Consider the following 22,502-nt stretch of genomic DNA (forward strand, 5'->3'; position numbering starts at 1 on the left):
AAAGTTCCAGACCAAATCACCACATTAGGTGTCATTTATGCATGTTACCTACGTGTGGTTCATGGAATTATCCATTTTTAATTTATATATTTATAACAATAAAATAAGCATAAAATAGAATTTCATAAATCCTATACATTTGTTGTTCTAAAGAATGTATTCCACATTTGTTTTAAACATGGCTTTCTTTTACTTACAACTAACATTAATATCTTAATCATTTTCCTTTTGTTTTTAATTTCTGACAAAAACTCATATATTCTGATTTTGTATTTAATTATCCAAAATTGTAATTTACTCATAAAGATATTAAATTGCTTCTATATTGTAAATTAATTACGATATTTAAACGACAATTCTGATACTTAAATTTTTATTATTTATATTTATGTATCATTTACTGTTCCTTTGTCTAAACGTCACTATAATCGGTATCCAAATTGAACCTTTATTTATGATTCCGACTACAAAACTTCATCGTACATAACCAAAGATGTTATCTCGGGTCTAAAATTCAAATAATGAATTCGAGATGTTATATAATCTAATATCATCTTATAAAAGTTTGAAATTTTGGGACATGGACGTGACAATTTTTGTCTAGAAACTATTTTTGGGATAAAAATGTAAAAAAAAATTATGGAAGTGGTAGGCTTAATTATGGTTGTCCCACTGGGCGTGCCAATATTGTTGTTAAGAACTGTTTTTTGCGAAGGCAAAAGTGGGATGAATGGTATTTGGGACACGGGGTGTCAAGGATTAGAAAATGCACCAGTGCATATTTGTGAGTGGCCCATTGGGCATGCCAAAAATTATTGGCATTATTTTGCAATATTTCAACCTTTACTCATGTGGATTTAATGCGGGCGTGCCAGGAAAATTAATTCCTAATTAGTTTTGATGGTTTTGGGTTATAAAATGCGCCTTAAACTTAACTTCTAGTAGGTAAAACTATTGGATGAAGGATTCAAGAATTGAAAAATAAAACCTTCTTAGGTTTCTACTTCCGCTAATAAAAGCTTTACTAGGTCAACTAATTATTAAATCAACATAAGGATTTGTAATTTTTTTCCTTTTGATTGATTTTATAAATATTGTTTTGATTACAAATGATGAAATCAAAAAACAAAGCAAATTGAAAAAACTATATTAATTTCTTAAGAGAATTATGTTTAATAATAACAATTTAGTCATAATTAGTATGAATGAAATTATTAACAAAGCTGAAATTGAAATAACAAACTTGAAACTAGAAATGAGTGAACAATTCGCCAACTTTTGGAGCTGAAATTAATTTCGTCTTTGCGAATGACAATTAATGTGGATGATCAAACAGGAAATTGAGCGAATATAGATTGAAAGTGTTACAAAAAATGAGTTATAATATTGTCGCTAAGATGTCGAAAAAAATGGAATGAAGAACATCGCGAATCAAACGTGAAAATTTGAGAACCGGAAACATGAGAAATTTGATGCGGAACAAAGTTTGGAATATTCTAATAAACTTTGATAAGGAAGTGAAAAATGAATTAATAATTTAGTGAGGTATTTGAGCAAAGAAAATGTATTCTGGAATTGGAATTTATATATTGAAGAACGATTGTAATTTTTGGAGAAGATGACAATGGTGGATTGATAGAAACTTGATTTCAAACAAATTGAAGGCTTGAGGAGTGAAATTAAAGGCTTAAGACTAAAGCTTTGAAACGAAACTTAAAGTTTTAAAATGAGATAGGGGTTCATCAGAACATTCACAACACCAGTAGGAAAGGGGAGACAAACCTCGTTCTCCAAAAGATTTTATAAAAGCCCATAAACCCTTCAAGAGCATGGGTTATTGCCTGATCGCGAGTTGGAACTGCAAACCTTAGGTGGGCAAATTCAAGACAATGAGTCATCGGCTTGGTTACGACAAGTTCATCCAGAGTAGAGGGTTGTTCATAATTTTGAAGATTATGGACAATAGGCCTATTTGATTCCCTGGAAGCTACACCTTTCTCATTACGTGACTTCTTACGATCCATTACAAACAATGAAAAAGAAAGAGATGGAGAAAGAAATAAGAAGTGCAAAAGGTAAGAAATCGAAGACTTACTAGGGCAGACCTACAATTAAAGTAGTCGACCACTTTGAAAACTCAAAAACTAACAGAGGACAGAGCATAGAAGCCTTGGAATTAAAGAAGCTCTTTGGTCCTCAATAGTCGAAAAATGTTGGAAAGACGAAAGAAAAAAGCGTATGATGGCCTTGAAATCAAAGAAGCCTATATGTCTTCAACGATTGAAAAACGATGGGAAGATAAAAAAAAAGGTGACCTTAGAATAAAAAATCCTATTGATCCTCAAGAATCGAAAAATGATGGAAAGATGGGAAGAGAAAAAGGAATAATACACCTTTATAATAACATAAGAAACATTTACCATAAGAAACACGTAAGTGAAGAGACAAAGAAATCGGAAGACACGGAAGATTGAAATACATGATATTAAAAGCTCCTTATTATTAAAAACAACCGTCATTTTTCAAGAAAAATACAGGCCATGCATATTCCCATGCATGTCAAGAGGAGAATGCGTGGACAAGGTCTGTGGAGAAAACTTATCAAACTAATAAGAGAAAATCAACACATGTAATCAACAATTAAAAACAAAAAAAAAGGTCCTTTCTTTTTCCCCTTATACCCAAATACAAATTCTGAAAGAATTTGAAAGTCGAAGGGGAAAAGGGTGGACATATGATACCATATAAAATGACATCATGACCATTCCTTTATGTGAACACATCATGTGCAAACAAACATGTTTAAGGGCGATCTTAGAAGCTTCGGTTCCCTTAATGAAGGAACATTCGAGAATGACTAGAGTTCTACGTGACAAATGATTCCTCTAGGACAAAGACTCCTTACAGGAAAAGGAAATCGTGATCCCATAAATATTCCTAATTAATAAAGGTCTCGACCTAGAAAACCTATATATAGATAGGTATAATCACATGATATAGACGTTAACTATTATCTTACAACGAATCCATACTCTTCAATCCTTTCTAAATCGTGAACTAACAGATATCGAAGCGGGTTCGTCGGACTTCGGCCCCATCTGACATGCGATCTTGTTTTACATGTTGATACTCATGAAGATCGGCAAGCAATCCAGACACGTAGATGAAATTCGAATACACGGTTATCAGTTAAATATATTTTGAAATTACATTTGATTGTCACATTAATATTTAAATTTTGGCAAATTTAAAAAAAATACGTATGTTTTCACATTTTGTCAAACTAATTCCTATAAAATTTTTTTTGTCCAAATGGGGACCGAAGTTTTCATTTGCAACCTGGAGATGACTAAGATTTTTTGTTTTATGAGGAGAAAGAAAGCTCCGAAAAATGATGATTTTGGGAAAAAAAATCAAAATTTGGTTTCACAATAACTGTAATACTAAACAAATTTAATTATTGGAAATTTCCATTTTCTTCAGATCCCATTTGAAAAAAAAATTACAGATACCAATTTTGACAAAAAAAAAAAAAGTACATGAGTTTTTTTAAACTTTACGATTAAATTTTTTTTATGTAACCTGTTATTTGCAAAAAAAAATAAAATCAAGACTCAAGCTAATTGAATTGACAAGAATAATTCACAAAATAATGATACAAAAATTACATGGTTAGATTTGGGTTAAACCCCTAAATGGGGTTTTTTTTATATAAATTTGCCACAATGTGTTGACATTAAAGAAGAAAGAAAAATCTCCACTAGACTCGGATATGATTCGAACCCATGACCTCCCAATGCATTGGTAAGTTCTCAATCACTAGGCTAAGAGTTTTACCACAAACCTCTAAATGGGGTTAATTGAGAAAATAATTCCCCATTTAGGAAGGGTTAAGAATTATTTCCCTATAAATCTGCTTCTTTTGGGGTTAAAGGAGATTACTTAAAGGGATGTTATTTTCTCAACCTTGCTTGGGAAGAAGTTTAACGGATGTGATGGTTAAATGAAGGTTAGAAAACCTTGAATTAACCACAATTTCAGCCCACCAAATTGGTGGGATTTGGAGGTTCACTAAATAACCTCCCCTCTAGGGGTGGCAACGGGGCGGGACGGGGGCGGTTTTGCATCCCCCAATATTTTCGGGGACGGTTTTGGAAAATCCCCAAAATAATATTCGGGGATTTTCTAACATCCACGCCCGCCCGCACGGTTCCCCACGGGTAACAGGGAATCCCCAATCCCCAATTCAATTTAAAAAATACCCTAATCTCCAATCATAAAAAAACCACATTTTACTACTGGTTTATACCAGCAGTGATATAAATAAACCAGTACAAATGGTTTATATCATCTGTTGCTGGTATAAACCAGTAATACCAGCAGCAGCTGGTATAAATTACACGCAGCTGCTGGTATGGTATAATTTATACCAGCAGAGCTGGTATAATTTTTATACTAGCAGACTCTGCTGGTATAATTTATACCATGCTCTGCGTATACCAGCAGAGCATAGGCTGGTTAATTTATACCAGCATATGCTTTATGTCTTTTGTTTTCTTTAATGGACATTTTTAAAGTGATCATGTAAGTGTGAGGTTTCGTCCCTTGATTCTCCATCAAGTTTCTTATTGCAATACTGATATGTTGCTTTCCACTTGTCCTCAATTTTTTGTCTTTTAAAATGATTCCAAACGTCTGACCGACATCATTTGATTAACAAGGTATCTCTTCATTTGAAGTGTTTTTTTTTGCTAAAATCTTTTGGTGATGACTCTTGCCCAATTAGTGTTGACTCCTCTCTTAATGTTTCGGTAGTAGATTTTTTACAACTACTAATGCTTCCATGAATATCATTCGTAGACGAATCAACATGACTAAATTTATCCATGATTCACCTAAAAAATGAACATTAACATTCATTATAAAACATATAAGTTTATAGCAGTAATAAAAAAATTCAACATTGCTGATATAAAAAAAAATCAAATCTTAAAATACTGAGCAGCGATAAAACTATACCAATTCAACAAAATTAGATACACCTATATACCAACAGCAACAATATAGCAGACATATTTTCCAGAATGTTGAGTAAACTAACAGATTCTCCTCTATTCCTAATTTTCTTAGGTCCAGAATTGTAACAGATAGCAAATTTTGATTCAAATAAAAAACCCAACACTGAAATTTTATTCAAATCATAAGGTATATGAATAATATCTGAATAGAATCCACAACAAACTCAGCCCGAAGCCGAGGAGCCTGGAGATGCTTCTGATTCGTGAAGCAGCACGTCGATTTGAAGAAGAGTTGTCTGAAGTGAATGAGAGAAGAAAAGAAAACCAGGAAAGTGAAGAAGAAGGAGAGCAGCGTCGAGTGCGTCGTTGAAGGAGAGAAGAAAAGATAAAGAAGGAAAGTGAAGGAACGTGTCTGATCTGATTTGAAGGAGATAAGAAAAGATAAGAATTCCACAGATGATAATAGATAGGAATAGATAAAATAGGTAGGTTAATTTATTATAATATTTTTTTAAGATAGATAAAATAGATAAGTTTTTTTAATTAAAATAGAATAAAATAGATAGGTTTTTTAATTAAAATATTTTTTTAATAATTTAAACTAAAATTATCTTGGATATATATATATAATAATATATTTTATTTTGCGGGGAGTTTTCGGTGATTTTACGGGCGGTTTTTTCGGGTGCGGTTTGCGGATCCCCACGGTTCGGGGATAGTAAAACTCAATCCTGCCCAATTTTAATGTTCGGGGCTAAAATTTTCCCCGCCCCCAACCCCGCACCCAAAATTTTCGGTTTTTCTCTGGCCCTATCGGTTCGGATCCCCACGGTTTTCGGTTTTTTCCCGCCCTATTGCCACCCCTACTCCCCTCCCCTCCATTTAATGCACCTTATCAAACCTTCATCCAAGCAGATCTAAGGAGTTGATTTTAATCCATGGTTAAAAATGGTCTCATAAAAATTATAATAATTATATATATATATATATATATATATATATAATTTAATATATTAAATAAATTAAAAAATATTTATGTATATGTTTATTACTATTAGTATTTATTTTTATTTTTTATGAATGAAGTATTTACCGTGTTATTAATATAGTTACAAAAAATATATGAAACTGCTTTAATTTATCGAGAAAATTGTTTGGAAGATCCGATGTGACAGTTAAATAACAGTCAAACCAATCTTTCTTTTGTCCAACCCGTACAAAATACAATATAGTTTTTTTTCACATCTAATCATATGTTGTGGTCTATTACTAACTAGTGATAAATGACGTAAATTGCATTATTTTAGACGTTATTGATAAAATTGTTTCTGGCTATAAACGTTAAAGGTATTTTTGCACCTTATCCAACAATAGTTTTTAACCACATGATTGTGTTTTCGAAAAGGTTAAACTTCCGCCTTTTTTGTATTTTACTCTAACAATAATATACTGTAGTTGTTAACTGTTTCTTTATCTAGAAATTGTCCTAAAAGTTTGATTTTTATTTGATTTTTCTTGGTTCAGTCAAAATTTAATTTAATTTTAACTTATAAAAAAATATGATATAAAAACTAACAGGCTAAGGCTTCTAAAATACTGGAGTTGTCCCTACATGTGGGTATGCCAATTTTGTACTCTTATCCTTTAGGATAATTGAACAGGATGAGTAATTAAACAAAAGTGATAAAGTACAAAAATACCTCTAGCGTTTACAGCATGAATAATTTTACACTTAACGTTTAAAATTGTGCAATTTACACCTAACGTTGACAAGTTGTGTCAATTTGAGAAATAATTCATCACACTGTCTTCTCTGTCATTAATCTTGTCATGTATACTTTATATATGCGTAATTTTATCATTAATTAGTAACACATCACAAACTATGATTAGACGAGAAAACGAAAATAAAAAAATATACTGTATTTTTTACGAGTTGAAAAAAAAATTCAAATATTTCGTCAAATTTAAAAATATTAATCTCCAATTCTATTATTAAATCACAAAAAATATGAAATCGTTTTTTTAGAACCAACTGATATGCAATTTGTGCAGAATAAGGAACAAAATTATGTATTTCATAATTATGTCTGAAATTGACCCAACTTGCCAATATTAGGGGTAATATTGCTCTTGACTGTCAATGGTAGGAGTAAAAGTGTATCATTTTAAATGTTAGGGGTAAAATTGCTCCTGGTTGTCAACGTTAAAGGTATTTTTGCACCTTACCATTTTAATTGATTTAATATATTAATTTTTTATATAAAAAATGGGAAAAGTACAAAAAAAACAAAAAAAAAACCTTGTGGTTTGGATCATTTTCAAACATAAACTACGTAATTTAAAAGTTTACAAACTGGTACATTGTGGTTCATTTGGTTAGCAAAGGTAGTCCAAACTGACTAATAGTGTTAAAAAAAAGTCAAATGATAAAGAGCTATTTTGATCTTTATATTAATTTATTTTATAAATTAACCCCCTCATTATTTAATTATCACAAACAAACCCCAAAACAAAAACAAAATATCAAATTCACCATCTCCTCATTCTCTCACATCTCTCTTTAATTTATTTTCATTCTCTCTCTAAACATACTCACTCTCCCTCTATTTTTCTCTCTCTAAAAATACATGTAAAAATAGATTTTACCCCCATTGAATATAAGATTGAGTTTACTAAAATTTCTAGACAAGAAGTGAGCCATTTCTCAAATCAGTGTGTGGTTCAAGTCTTGGTGACGGTCACGCAACCAAAACTCAAATGAGTTGACAGAGATCATTAAAAAATAGAAAACAGTTGACTCAACAACATCAGCTAGTTCGACTAGCTTGACTTTGAAGACGAATCTGATTCAGTTGACTAAACAGCATAGTAGAAAGATATTATTTGGTGTGGAATTTTTTTTATTAAAAGCAAAATGGATACGACGTTGTCGGTTCGATCTATCAATCAGGTGTTTGAAGAGATCGTGAGAATTCATAGATCTTTACTAGCGAGGCCTAGAATTGATGAGATTGAAGCCGCTAAATCATTGATTATGAATGTTGATAAAGAAGACCAGATTAAAATTGAAGCCATTTCTTGGCAAACTAAGTCGCCTGATGTGCCCGAAGAGCTTTTCAGCATCTTACAGGAGATGTAGTCAAGAAATGACTACAATTCTAACATGGTCTTTTTTTTATCAACATTCAGAATCAATGATTTAATGGCTTCAATCTCATCAATTCAAGGCATCGCTAGTAAAGATCTATAAGTTCTCATGATCTCTTCAACCGCCTGATTGATAGATTGAATCGACATCGTCGTATTCATTTCGTTTTTAATATAAAAAAATTCCACACCAAATAATATCTTTCTACTATGTTGTTTAGTCAATTGAATCAGATTCTTCTTCAAAGTCAAGCTAGTCGAACTAGCTGATACCATTGAATCAGCTGCTTTCTATTTTTAGTGATCCATGTCAACTCCTTTGAGTTTTGGTTGTAAGACCGTCACCAAGACTTGAACCACGCACTGATTTGAGAAAGGGTTCACTTCCTGTCTAGAAATTCCAGTAAACTCAATCTTTTATTCAATGAGGGTAAAATCTATTTTTACAGGTACTCTTAGAGAGAGAAAATAGAGCGAGAGTGTGTGTGTTTAGAGAAAGAATGAAAATAAATTAAAGAGAGATGTGAGAGAAGGAAGAGATAGTGAATTTGATATTTTGTTTTTTGTTTTGGGGTTTGTTTGTGATAATTAGTAATAAGGGGGTTAAGTTATAAAATAAATAAATATAAAGATCAAAATAGCTATTTACCATTTTACTTTTAACTTTTTTTAACATCGTTAGTTAGTTTGAAATGTCTTTGCTAACAGAATGAGGCAGTAGTAGTTTATATTTGAAAATGATCCAAACCGAGAAGAGGAGTTGTGCGTACAACAAGCTTTTCCTCGTTACGGCACTAGACAACTTACTTTTTTTCTTATTACAGTGGCTGAGTCTACTTTTAACTAAGGGATTAACTCCATTTTGGGTGTTTAAGCCATTAGATTAGGATTTGAAAAGCAGAGCAGAAAAAAAAAAGTTATTGGATTTGAAAATCAACATATATATATTTTTTTTATGTATGCTCATCTGCATAGTTCCAAAAGAAACAAAGGTTTGCGAATAGAGACAATAAACAAACAATTAAAATCATTGTATTGAATAAACATATATACAAAATTGAATTAGGTGAAAAAGAACACCAAAATAATAATTAAAATTATTGATTGTCGGCAGAATCGAAAAAAAGAAAATAGCCAAATAGGATTTGAAAATGAGCATATGTTTCATCATCTGCACCAGTTGCGAATACAAGATTACTCGGTTGGGGGAGCCGATTTTACATGTGCGTTCGGGAAAAAAAATTTACTAAATCGAACTTGCTTATTTTTTTTTTTTTTTTGTATATACGCGTGTTATAATTTGAATGGTCAAAAACCAATTTGGATTTAAGGAGGTCTAAGAGGTAAAAAAAAAATAGAAATTTGGATTTATGGAGACCTAGTATGTTAAAAAAAATTAGAAATTTAGATTTAGAAAGGCCTAACATGCCTAAAAAAAATTAGAAATTTGGATTTATGGAGTAATTAATAGGTCCAAAATATTGAAATTTTGAATTTTGGACAAGCTTAACACGTAATGAGATATATTTAATTTTTTTAATTAGTTCAATTCTAGTTTTTAAAAAAATTATAACATTTTTACATTTTTTTTATTTTTAGTTTTAAAATTTTAAAATTTAATTTAGAAATTCAGTTGTTTGAAGAAATTATTTTTTTTAATGAAAAAGAAATAATAAAAATGAGTTTAAAAGTGTTATGAAAATAAATAAATTAATTAATAATGGTAGTATAGTTTTATAATTATTGAAAAATAAAATTTAAATAAATAAACACTTTCTAACACTATGTTTGGTTGAGGGTTAATCAAGGTAAGGTAAAGTAAGTGAATGAAAATTACCTTGTTTGTTTTGAAGGTAAATTGAGGAGTAAGGTAGGTGAGGGTAGGTGAGAGTAAATATTCCCTCATTTTCTTTACACCCCAATTTGGAGGGGAAGCATGGTTAAATGTTTTTCTTTGACAAAATTACCCTCACTTTTTCTATTTCATCATTTTATCCGTATGAAAAATATTTGACAAATCCTACCAACAAATTCTGCATGTCTTAATTTTAGCTCAGTTGTTGATACCTCAATTTTACTTTTTCATTAAATGTTATTGTTCATACCTCAATGTTATTGTTGATACCCCAATTTCTAGTATATATTATATCAAATGTTATTTTTCATATCTCAATTTTACGTTTTTCTACTAAGTGCTTAGACAATAGTCGATGATGAATAATTTATTTTATTTAGTTTGAAGGGTTAAAATGCAAAAATATCTCAACGTCTATAATGGTGCAATTTTACCTCTAACGTTAATAAATTGTGTCAATTTGAGAAATAATTGCTCCGGGCTACCAACATTAGGAGTAAAATTGTACAATTTTAGACGTTAGAGATAAAATTGCTCCTGACCCAAAACGTTACGGGTATTTTTACACCTTAACCCTAGTTTAAAAGAATAAGGATATAAGAGTAATTTTGTGTATAAGCTTACCTTACTTTACCTTCAAACCAAACACAATTACATTATTTAACCATCACTTACTTTACCTTCCATCCAAACACAACAAGTTATTTTATAAACCTCACTTACCTTACTTTACCCTACCTTACTTTAATTAACCTTCATCCAAACAAGCCCTAAAATAAATTGAGGTTGGGGGGAATTGAACCTAGAACCTTTTAAAAATAATCAAGCGTCTTTAACCATCTCAGAATCTATATAATCTATATAGACTATTAGTAATATTAGGAGGCTGAAACTACTCGGAACCATTGAAATTCCAGTGGCCGAAGGGGGCCGGGGCCCATACGCCCCTGATCTGCACTGCACAAAAGAAACAATTGAAATCCATTGTATTGAATAACTACATCAGGATCGTTGATTGTAGTTTTACGAAAAAAAAACTAGAAAGAAAAAAACGAAAGACTGATAGGATTTGAAAATGAACATCTGCAGAATTTCAAAAAGAAACAAAGAGTTACAAATAGAGACGAGAAATGAACAATTAAAATCCATTCTATTCAATAAACATGTATACATTATTGGATCGGGTGAAAAAGAACACGAAAATAATAAAAAAAATCGTTGATAGTTGATTTACGAATAGCAGAATTGAAAAAACATCTCTTAAAATTGGGAATCATCTGCAGATCTGAATCGGAAAAAGTTGGATTTGAAAATGAGCATATGTTTATGTATCATCATGTGCACAATTCCAAAAGAAACAAAGAGTTACAAATAGAAACAAGGAAGAAACAGTTAAAATCAATCATATTGAATAAACATACATACATCAGAATTGTTGATCCTCGATTCACCACGAACATCAGAATTAAAAAAACTTCCTGTTGAAATCGGGCGCCAAAAAGAAAAAATTGGTGTTCGGCTTCGAGATGGAAAAAAAGACAAATAGATTTGGAGCAGTGATGAAGATTCATAGCAGAGAGATTCAAAATCTACTTATCTTCTTTCCATCTTGAAGCCGAAGATCAACGCAACGCTGCACCAAGAAGACGATGCCATGGCGGTAAGTAGAAAATAAGAGAGGAAAATGATTTTTTGAATCTATAGCTCTAACAATTTGGGGTTTTATACTTCAACTCAACGCTTAATTACGATTACGGGCTCAGTTTATTTATCTTAGGGTTAAGGTGCAAAAATACTCTAACGTTTTGGGTCTGGAGTAATATTACCCATAATATCTAAAATAGTACAATTTTACCCCTAACGTTGGAAGCCAAGAGCAATTTTACCCCTAATGTTGATAAATTGGGTCAATTTCAGACACTATTATAAAACATAGATATTTTTGTTCATTATTCTGCACCAATTGCATAATAATTCGTTCTAAAAAAGAATTTCATGTTTTTTATAATTTAATAATAGAATTTGATATTAATATTTATAAATTCAGTGGATTTTTTGAATTTTTTTTGTCTAATCCGTACAAAAAGACAGTATATTTTTTTATTTTTTTCACATCCAACGAATGTTTGTGATTTGTTACTGATAAAATGACACGCGTATGAAGTGTAGAAGATTCATGACCCAGAAGACAGTTTGATGAATTATTTCTCAAATTGACCCAATTTATTAACGTTAGGGGTAAAATTGCTCTTGGCTTCCAACGTTAGAAGTAAAATTGCACCATTTTAGACGTTAGAGGTAAAATTGCTCCTGGTCCAAAACGTTAGGGGTATTTTTGCATCTTAACCCTTTATCTTATAAAGATAGGTATGATAAGTGATAGGCAGAGGATACGCTTACTTTGACAAAGTAAGCTTTATTTTGTTTTTTTCACCATTGGATAAATTTACTTTGTCAAAATTTACCATCATCTAATGGTGAAAAAGACAAAGTAAGCATAAAAAGGCACCTGAGTGATAATATAATTATAGGTATGATAAGTGATAATATAATTGATAAGTAGACATGTTTATGGTTAGGCCGGAGCCAATTCTGGTCGAGCCAAACCGAGATGTAACTACATTGTTTAAGTCTGGCCCCCAACTCATACTATATTCACATTGGATTCAAGATGGGTGTCACGGGGCCAAGTCTGAGTCAGACCAAAACTCTGTGTGGCATCTCGATTTTTTCAAGTCTCGGCCAGCCAACTCCTATTGAAGCGATCTATTCCCTTTAAGCATCTTGTTAATGCGTTTGTCGGTATTCCGTCATGGAAGGTCTCCCTGTGGTTAAGTCTCGCTCTAGAATGGGCACAAATTATGGGCTCTCAGCTGCCCTATAATGTCCATAGAGTTCCCCTCTATGGAGACATCCGTCTCCCTTCACGATCGTATGCCAGTTCTGACTACTGACCCAAGGAGTAGCAGGATAGTTCATATCCCATATAGTGTTGCTTATACCAACTCGGCTCTACCACCAGCATATGTTGATATGTTCCATTCGTCACTCCATGCTGAAACCTTCCCGTAGCTTTATCAATATTTGAGGTTGAGTTTGTCTATGGTCAAACACTCTCATTACACGTTGATATGTTTCATTCGCCACTTCATGTCGAAGCTTTCTCATACCTTTGTCAATACTTGGGACTGAGTTTGTTTATGGTCAAACTCTCTCTACACTGGGTTGGACTAGAAAGAACTATTTTCTAAATCTAGCCAACACACCCAACTAATTTATTTATATTTAAATAAAATAAAATAAAAATTATCATTTTTTAAACGTTAAGCTTACATTAGTACTATTTTGTACGTAGAATCTAAATTGATACTTCCTTATTCTAAAACATAAAATAATCGAATGGCATGGGAGAAATTCTAGAGAAAGAAGAGAAGGGCTAAAAGAGAAAGATTCTAGGTATTTTCATTCATAATCATCCAAAGGACAACGTACAGATATATAACCGTTACACCAAAAGGAGAAAATGAGGACAGCATGACAGACCACGTGTCATACAAGCTGTAACTACTCTTTAGGGAAAATGTAAATACAAAACGTAAGGTAAAATGATAAAACGACAGATGCTGATTTTTCCACATAACATGCCATTCCCCTTAGAAACCTTGACCACAAGGTTCAGGATCGAAGCATCTCCAAATTTATCTCAGGAAAACGCTGGCGAATGTTGTCAGCAAACTCCCATGTGGCATCTTCAGCGGATTGACCAGACCATTGGATTAAAACCTTGGTTGCAGCTTGATTACCCCGCTTAACCATTTTACTATCTAGCACAGCAATGGGGACTAACTCTTGTATCTCATTTCCTGGCAAGGTTGTAGAAGCCAAGGCCTGATTTGAAATCTTTTTCTTCAACTGAGAGACATGAAAGACTGGATGTACAGAGGAGCCCACAGGTAATTTGATTCTATAAGCTGCCTGCCCTATCTTATCTTCAACTGCATAGGGACCATAGAATAATGGAGATAGCTTCTGATTTGCACATTGAGCTACACTTGTCTGCCTATATGGCTGCAACTTGACGTAAACCCATTCACCAATCTGAAACTCTCTGTCTGTGCGATGGGAATCTGCCTGTTGTTTCATTCGGTGTTGTGCTCTCTGCAATTGGTACTTTATGACCTGCAAGCCTAGTTCCCTATCCTGCAAGAACTGATCCACTGACTCAATCAAGGAATCCCCAGACACATATGGAATATGAAGAGGAGGAGGCATTCCATAAACAATTTCAAAAGGAGACAAGTGAGTTGAGGTGTGGTAATTTGTATTGTACCACCATTCGGCTAAGGGCAACCATTTCAACCACTGCTTAGGGTGATTTCCCATCATACACCTGAGATAAGTCTCTAAGCATCGGTTGACTACCTCAGTTTGGCCATCTGTTTGAGGATGGTATGCAGATGATTTGAGTAAAGCAACTCCTTGTAATTTGAAAAGTTCTGTCCAGAATGCACTGATGAATATAGGGTCCCTGTCACTAACAATTGATGAAGGAATACCATGTAATTTGCCCACATTGTCAAGGAAGGCTTGTGCTACAGAAGCTGCTGTGTAAGGATGCCCCAAGCTTGTGAAATGAGCATACTTGCTCAGTCTGTCTACCACCACCATTATAACTTCTTTGCCTGCAACTTTCGGAAGTCCTTCGATGAAATCCATGCTCAAATCTAACCAAATTCCCTCAGGAATTGGTAGAGGCTGCAATAACCCAGGGGATCCACTAGTTTCATACTTACAAGTCTGACAGATAGCACAACTCCTTATATAGTTCCTGACATCTCTCTCAAGCCCCTTCCAGTAAAATAGCAGTTGTAACCTCTTAACAGTAGCTTGGACCCCGGAATGCCCTCCTATGGCCGTGTCATGCATCAACTGAATTAATTTAAGCTTTAGTTCTGACTTATCTCCAATAGCCAATCTTCCCTTCCTTCTCAATATAGAATCTCTCCATGTATAAGGGCTGTCCAGAAGCTTGTTACCCTCCAACGCTTTGATAATCTCTTGCAACCTGGATCCTCAACCCAACTACTTTCAATCTCTGGCATGAGGCTCCCTACTGGTGTGGAAATTGTGATGGCAGCAAGGGTAGCAGCAGGAAGTCTGGAGAGTGCATCAGCTGCAACATTTTCTTTACCCTGTTTGAATGATATTTCAAAGTCATACCCAAATAATTTTGCAATGTACTTCTGCTGATGTGAGGTGGTGATCCTTTGCTCCAAAAGGAATTTTAGACTTCTATGATCAGTTTTGATGAGGAATTTCTTGTGCCCCACATAATGATCCCATTTTTTTACAGCAAAAACCACAGCCAGCAGTTCCTTCTCATACACAGATAGGCCTTGATGCCTAGGAGCCAGAGCTTTGCTAAGATAAGCAATGGGATGTTGTTCCTGCATTAATACTGCTCCAATTCCCACATCACATGCGTCTGTTTCTATGACAAATAACTTGTCTGGTGAGGGTAGAGCCAAAACAGGGGCAGTAGTAAGAGCTTCCTTTAGTGTATTGAAAGCTGCAGTAGCCAACTCAGACCATACAAAATTGTCCTTCTTCAATAAGTCTGTGAGAGGTTTGCTTAACACTCCATAACGCCTGATAAACCGCCTATAATAGCCTGCCAATCCCAGGAAACCCCTAAGCTGTTTAAGATTGACAGGAACAGGCCAACTGGACACAGCTACAATCTTTTTAGGATCTGTTGAAACTCCATCCTTAGAGATGATATGGCCCAAGTACTCAACTGAAGGAGTGCCAAAAACACATTTGCTTTTCTTTGCCAACAGCTGATGTTCTTCTAGTTTAAGGAACACATTCCTTAGATGTTGCACATGAGTCTCTATGTCCCTGCTATAAACAAGAATATCATCAAAAAATACTAATACGTATTTTCTCAAAAAAGGCTTGAACACATCATTCATCAAGCTCTGGAAGGTAGAAGGAGCATTTGTAAGCCCAAAGGGCATGACAATGAACTCGTAGTGGCCCTCATGAGTCTTGAAAGCCGTTTTGTGAACATCTCCTGGGTGCATTTTTATTTGATAATATCCCTTGGTCAAGTCTATTTTTGTGAATACTGAAGCTGAATGTAATTCATCTAAAAGCTCCTCGATGACAGGCATCGGAAATCTGTCCTTGACTGTTTTGCTGTTAAGTTCTCTGTAGTCAATGCACATCCTCCATGTGTTATCCTTCTTTTTGACCAGCACTACAGGAGAAGAATAAGGACTCACACTGTGTTGGATAGTACCATTGTCTAAGAGCTCTTGTACCATCTTCTCAATTACATCCTTCTGCATGGAAGAATGCTTATAAGGTCTCACATTAACAGGGCTAGTTCCCTCAATCAGTGGAATCTTATGGTCATGGGTTCTGGTTGGTGGAAGGGAGGTTATTTTGTTGAATAGAAAATCAAATTCAGAGAGTAGTGGTTGGAGTTCTTGAGGAATGGTATTTTGGGTTGAGTTGGTGGAATTAGTTTGTTGAATATGGGCAGAAAATGCTATACAGCCATGGTCTAGCATCCTTAACAAGTTACTCTCACTTATAACCTTAACAGAAGCATTAGTCAACCCTAACAGCTTGTGATCCACTCCTCCAATTTTAAAACTCATACTCAGGGAATTAAAGTTCCATGTGATGTCACCCAAGGTAATAAGCCATTCAATCCCAAGGACCATTTCGCATCCACCTAAAGCCATCACCAGGAAATCTGCAGTAAAACATTGACCCTGTGCCATCCATGTAAACTGCTTGCACATATATGAACAAACCATTTCTTGCCCATTTGCAACTAATATTTTTACTGGAGTAATAGCTTTCATAGGATATCCTAAACCTTTAATCACAGCAATATCAATGAAGTTATGAGTGCTACCTGAATCAATGAGTATGTGTAGGGATTTTTTCTTGAAACTCCCTATGATTCTCATGGTTTGTGGTGAATTTTCCTGTAATCCTCCCATAGCACATAGAGATATGGTTGGTATTTCTGCAAAATTGTCATGTGCTTCTTCTATGACTTCTTCACTGTTCAATTCTTCTATCTCATGGCATTCTTGCACCATGATCATATGCATGTATTTCTTCTTGCATTGATGACCTGGTGAAAACTTCTCATCACACCAAAAGCAGAGGTTCTTAGCCCTCTTATCAGCGAGCTCAGCTTCTGTAAGTCTCCTGGTTTTAGGTTGGGGATGTGTTTTTAGGTGGTTGTTTGGTGTAGTTGGTTGGGATTTGTTGGTGGTATGGGCATAATTAGTAAGAAGTTTAGGGACAGTTGGAGTGGGAAGTAATGGGGGTAAGGATTTCTGGTGATTATTTGGGGTGTAGGGAATTACTGAAGTTCCTGAAGAACTGGGTCGGTTACTGATAGTTCGATTGGGTTTTGTAGCATTGTGATAAGCATCTTGTAGCCTTGCTAGAGCATAGGCTTGTTGTAAAGATTTTGGCCCTAACATTTGCAATGGAAGAGCAATCTCATCCCTCAACCCACTCAAGAAACAGCTTAAAACGTATTCCTCAGAGATTGTTACCTTGTGAGAGCATATGTCAAATGCCTCAATGTATTCCAGCAATGATCCAGTCTGTGTCAATCGCTTCAAATCGGCCATAGGATCTTCATACACCCTCTCTCCAAATCTTCCTTTGACGGTGGTCACGTACTCCGTCCATGGTGGGTCATCCGTTTTGCCTCTGTTCTTCAGGAAAGACTGGTGCCACTCCAGCGCACGCCCAGTCAAATGTAAGGAAGCCAGCTTCACTTGAGAATCTGAAGGTGTTCCATCAATTTGGAAGAATCGGTCACACCGGAATAACCAGTCCTCCAAATCAGTACCATCGAACTTAGGAAACTCCACTTTGGTGAATCGTGTTGCCAGTTGGTAGGGTGGGCTATCTGAGTTAGATCCATTCAGATTCACCATCTCCGGCCGATGATTGTGAGGACCGGACGTGTTCAGCTTCACGAACAGACCTTTAATCTCGTCGAGCATAGTGTTCTGCTGCCTCGTCATTAGTTCAGAAAACTCTTGCTCTTGCTTCTTACTGTTTTCTGCCATTAATTTGTTATTTTCTGCCAACATTCCTTTAACCATGATCTTGATGTTTTCCTCCATTTTCTTAAGTTCCTGCGAGCGGGTTTCGGCCATTAGTAAGCTTTGGATATGGCGGGAAGAATCACAGGTGAAGGATGGGTGTCTCTGATACCAGATGGTATGGGAGAAATTCCAGAGAAAGAAGAGAAGGGCTAAAAGATAACCGTTACACCAAAAGGAGAAAATGAGGACAGCATGACAGACCACGTGTCATACAAGCTGTAACTACTCTTTAGGAAAAATGTAAATACAAAACGTAAGGTAAAATGATAAAACGACAGATGCTGATTTTTCCACATAACATCGAACTGATAATTGGAACTGAAATATTATAAAATACTGATCATATAACTGAATAAAAAATAACCCGAGCTAAAATTTTATTTAAGTTATGGGAAAAACGATTTCAGCATTTATTACCTAATTGGTAATTTGAAAATGTTAGGGATCTAATATGCTTTGAAGATAGATTAATAACCTAATTGATGATTTTAAAAGATTATAAAAAAATTATTTTTCATTTTATTTAGTCTTTCTTTGTATATAAGAATTAATAAATATTTTATAAGCCCACCTTAACCAGGCCCATGGACACGGCCCATTAACAGATCTAGTCCTATTGCTTTGCATTTCTTCATCATCAGGCAACACATGATGAATTACTAAAAAAAAAAAAAGATTTACAATAAATAGCAATTTCTTCTGCTAAACTTTTCTTTCTTTTTTTCTGTTACAAAATATGGATCATACAACAAAAAATGTATGAAAAAAATGGCTTTAAATTATTTTGACAAGAATGAGAATAAAATTATAAACAACATTTCTAAGTTAAAACTAGCTTGAGTTCTTCTTTTTCTTCTTTGCATCGGATAAATCCGAGGCTGTGAAAGAAATTTCTACCAGTTTAACCGGTGACAGCTTCAGGTCGAACGATAATCTCTGAAAAACTAAAGACAACGCGTTCACATCTGCCATAGCTCTGTGAGCAGTTCCGACGAACTTGATTTTAAATGTGGTGCAAAGAGCTTGCAGTGATGTTTTTGTAGGAGTTTCACTACCTAATAACAATGTCAAATATACAAAACTCTCAGTAAATAAAACAAGTTCCGAAAAAGGCAGAGAAATTCAGTTGAAGGAAAGCGAAAGCCGCACCTTGAGACTTTATCCATTCGCGTGCTAAAGCAAGTGTGTCGATGAATAGCCAGTCAGGAGGAATATCAAACCCGTAACGTTTGAATTCGTTGTTGAGAAAATGTACGTCGAATGAACGAGAATTGTGAGCCACCAATACAACGTAACCACCTTTCGTTTGCCGGCTTCTGATGTATTGCAGTAATATAGGTATCAGCTCTTCCATGCTGCAAAAAAAACCAATCATTTTGTCAAATAGATGAAACTTCAAAGAAAACCAACAACAGAAGCTTCGTTACAACGAAAATCTTTAAGAAAGCAAAGCTATTTGCAAGTCATAGTTATTCAAGGCGCTTGGGGTCCCAGAGCCTAGGTGCAAGGTGCAGGTACACGCCTGAGCAACACAAGGTGTACCAAAGAAAATCAATGTATATAATCATAAATAACAACGAATACTATTTCTAAAATGTGACAAATATCATATCCAATTATCCATAATCTTAATCATAATTACAAATTTTAGCATAAAATAAATTCCAAATTAACTATTAACTCTTCCACAATCGTAATTCATAATGATAGATTCTAAGCTAAAGACTAAAGTTCAACCAAAACCCAAGTTAATTAACTAATAGTCTAAGAACTACTTTTCATCAAGACTAGAGTCTCCATAGTCCATATCATTACTCATCAAAGCCATCACCACGACGATCATCATCTTTAACATCTAATTGATCTTCAAGATTCTAAATCTCATCCTCTTCATCTTCAAGGTCTACAAAGCCAGATTCTTCCTCCTCATCTCTCAGAACTGTAGTTTTTTCTCGAACACTAGAAGATAATGCTCTGGCCTACGCCTAGCACTTGAAGTAAAGGTATTCATGATATTTTTTCCTATTCTAGTATGATAAGCATTTTCTAACAAAAAAAAAGGTAAAACGTGGAGCACAAAAAACAACTTCTATATAATATGAAATCAAATTTGATTAACAAGGGTTGGAGGCGGAATGACTCATTCCATCATTTAGTAACTAGATTTATGCAACCAAACATTAGAAATGGGAATATCTCATTCCCATTTCCATTCCCTGGCATTTTTAACCCAAAGAAACACTCCCTTACAATGATTCATGAGCTCCAGATAAATCACAGAAGTTCAGTAGGTTCCAACCTTAGATTGTCGGAACCCCTCCCAAAATCACAGAAATTCAGTAGGGGGAAAATGGCATTTGAAACTAAAAAATGCAAATTACAATCTTCAAATTCATGGATAGGTATTTTAATTTCGGAAAGGAGCTCAACAAAACTGTAAAAATGTTGAAGTTTACCTTGGAACGCCAGGCCTCTTGACCATATGGCTTGTAATTCCATGAACATGTGAATTAGGAATAGATCGAGCTCCCGGATTTACTAGCGTCTGGAAAGTGCTGTTTTCGCCTCCCTGAAGATCTTGTAGGGCAATCTCAATAATTCGATCATTGTCTCTGCTAAAACCAGTTGTCTCAATATCAAAAACAATTACTGTCACATTTGCAGTCTCTTTGTTTTCAACAATCTTTGGTTGAATATCACAGGATTGCAACTTCTGAATTTCACTTATTTCAGCTCTTTTTACATTCCATTGAGCACTAGTTGAAACTGCTTCATCCCAACTTTCGTGCGTATAAGTAGCACTGCTATCTTTAGTAAGTTCGTCGGGTTTTTTTCCAATTGATAGTCTACTATAATTTCCTATTGATCTTCTACTGTAACTTCCTTTGTTAGCATCTGATTTGGAACTTAGCAACCTAAACCTTGAAAGGTTGCCACATTTCCTGGGTAAACTGTAGAAGCCTTCCTGCCAAAAGTTAGCTAAGGTATGGAGTCTGCATCTTGGAACTTGCAAGATCGAAAAGCATGTAGTCAAAGTCCTCATCGAACTCGAGAACTGTAACAGATAAAGATTACAAAGTCAGTACTTTGCATCACAAAAACAATTCAACTTAAACCTCAGAATGAACAAAGAACAGCTCATCAAAAGTGTTTGATTAAAGCTGTTTCAAAAAGCTACAATTTATAGCTTTTCTTTCATAAGCCACTACCAGATTAGGTTTTAAGATTTACCATTCAATACCATGAAAACAAAAGGCTAATAAATTGATCTCAAATGCCAATCTGACTAAATACCAGCAAAGAGACATCCTAAAAAAACTAGTTTCCATTTTTTGTAAATTGCAGAAACATGACCCGAAATGTTTCCTATTAGTTTCGGAGGATTTCGGTTTCCAAAACGCTTTAAAATCAAATTTCCTGTGCAATTATAGCTTAAAAACCATGTTTCCTTTCAGAAGCTACAAACCATAACAAATGTAAAGTTAATCAATGCTCTCCAAATCCTTGGCTAGTTCTTTTAAATAGATTGCATTTCAGATTCTGAATTTTGAAATTCAAAAGCAATACTTAGTATTTAAGAACAGATAATAACAAAGGCACAATGGTAAAACAAGAGTTCTTCCCCATAATCCAAACAAGAAATTAAGCACAAAATTCATCAATCAACAAACGAACATTCCTAATTAACCAAAAACCTAAAACATTAGTTTATCATATATATAGAGACAACTAAAAAACTAGTAAACCAAAATCCATTCAAATAAGCGACAGCATTCAAATCAGAACAAGCTCGAAACATCAGAAGTAGCAGTTTCATCCCATTTGGAGCAAAATTTACCGGAAAACAAACAGAATAGAAAATGAATCAACAGAGGGAGAGAAAGAAACATACCTGGTTGAAGAAATTGGAAATGGGGAAAAGGAGAAATGGAAAATGGGGAAGTTAATAAAAATGAGGAGGTGATTTATAGATGGGGAAGTGGGTGGGGATAGGAGTGGGAGAGAGAGACGGAGAAGTTAAAGGCATGTGGAAGAAGAAGGAATCACGAATTGTGAAACCGCAAGAAATCGATTTGAAGAAAAGAAGCGAGGAAAGAACACTCAAACTGTGGATTTTTCAGCCCCATGATCTCCGCATCTACTGCCCGATCCTTCTCTCCTTTCTTTTTTTCTTTACATTATTATTTTTATTTATCCTTTTTTAGAAAAAAATAAATAAATATGTATATAATTGCACATTTAAATTTGTAATATTTTAGGTTTTTTTCTTACAATATATATAATTGCACATTTAAGTGGTAATAGTTTATTTGTGCCAAAAAAAAA

At 34.3% G+C, this 22,502-nt stretch overlaps 1 protein-coding gene and 1 long non-coding RNA gene across 2 annotated transcripts; both read right to left on the reverse strand.

Annotated features, from left to right (window-relative positions):
• Nucleotides 1-10,567: 10,567 nt before the first annotated feature.
• On the reverse strand, nt 10,568-11,682 carry LOC136205255 (uncharacterized). Its single transcript, XR_010675871.1, has 3 exons — nt 11,449-11,682; nt 10,752-10,980; nt 10,568-10,703 (listed from the first exon to the last, which is right to left on the reverse strand). It is a non-coding gene; the product is annotated as an uncharacterized lncRNA (long non-coding RNA).
• Nucleotides 11,683-18,838: 7,156 nt separating this feature from the next.
• On the reverse strand, nt 18,839-22,337 carry LOC136205123 (exonuclease DPD1, chloroplastic/mitochondrial). Its single transcript, XM_065995606.1, has 4 exons — nt 22,069-22,337; nt 20,633-21,231; nt 19,326-19,531; nt 18,839-19,231 (listed from the first exon to the last, which is right to left on the reverse strand). Exons 2-4 carry the CDS (start codon nt 21,217-21,219, stop codon nt 19,008-19,010), a joined length of 1,017 nt encoding a protein of 338 aa, XP_065851678.1. The 5' UTR covers nt 21,220-21,231; nt 22,069-22,337; the 3' UTR covers nt 18,839-19,007.
• Nucleotides 22,338-22,502: the final 165 nt, after the last annotated feature.

The sequence above is a fragment of the Euphorbia lathyris genome, chromosome 9, assembly GCF_963576675.1.
Source record: "Euphorbia lathyris chromosome 9, ddEupLath1.1, whole genome shotgun sequence".
In the NCBI taxonomy this organism is placed as follows: domain Eukaryota; kingdom Viridiplantae; phylum Streptophyta; class Magnoliopsida; order Malpighiales; family Euphorbiaceae; genus Euphorbia; species Euphorbia lathyris.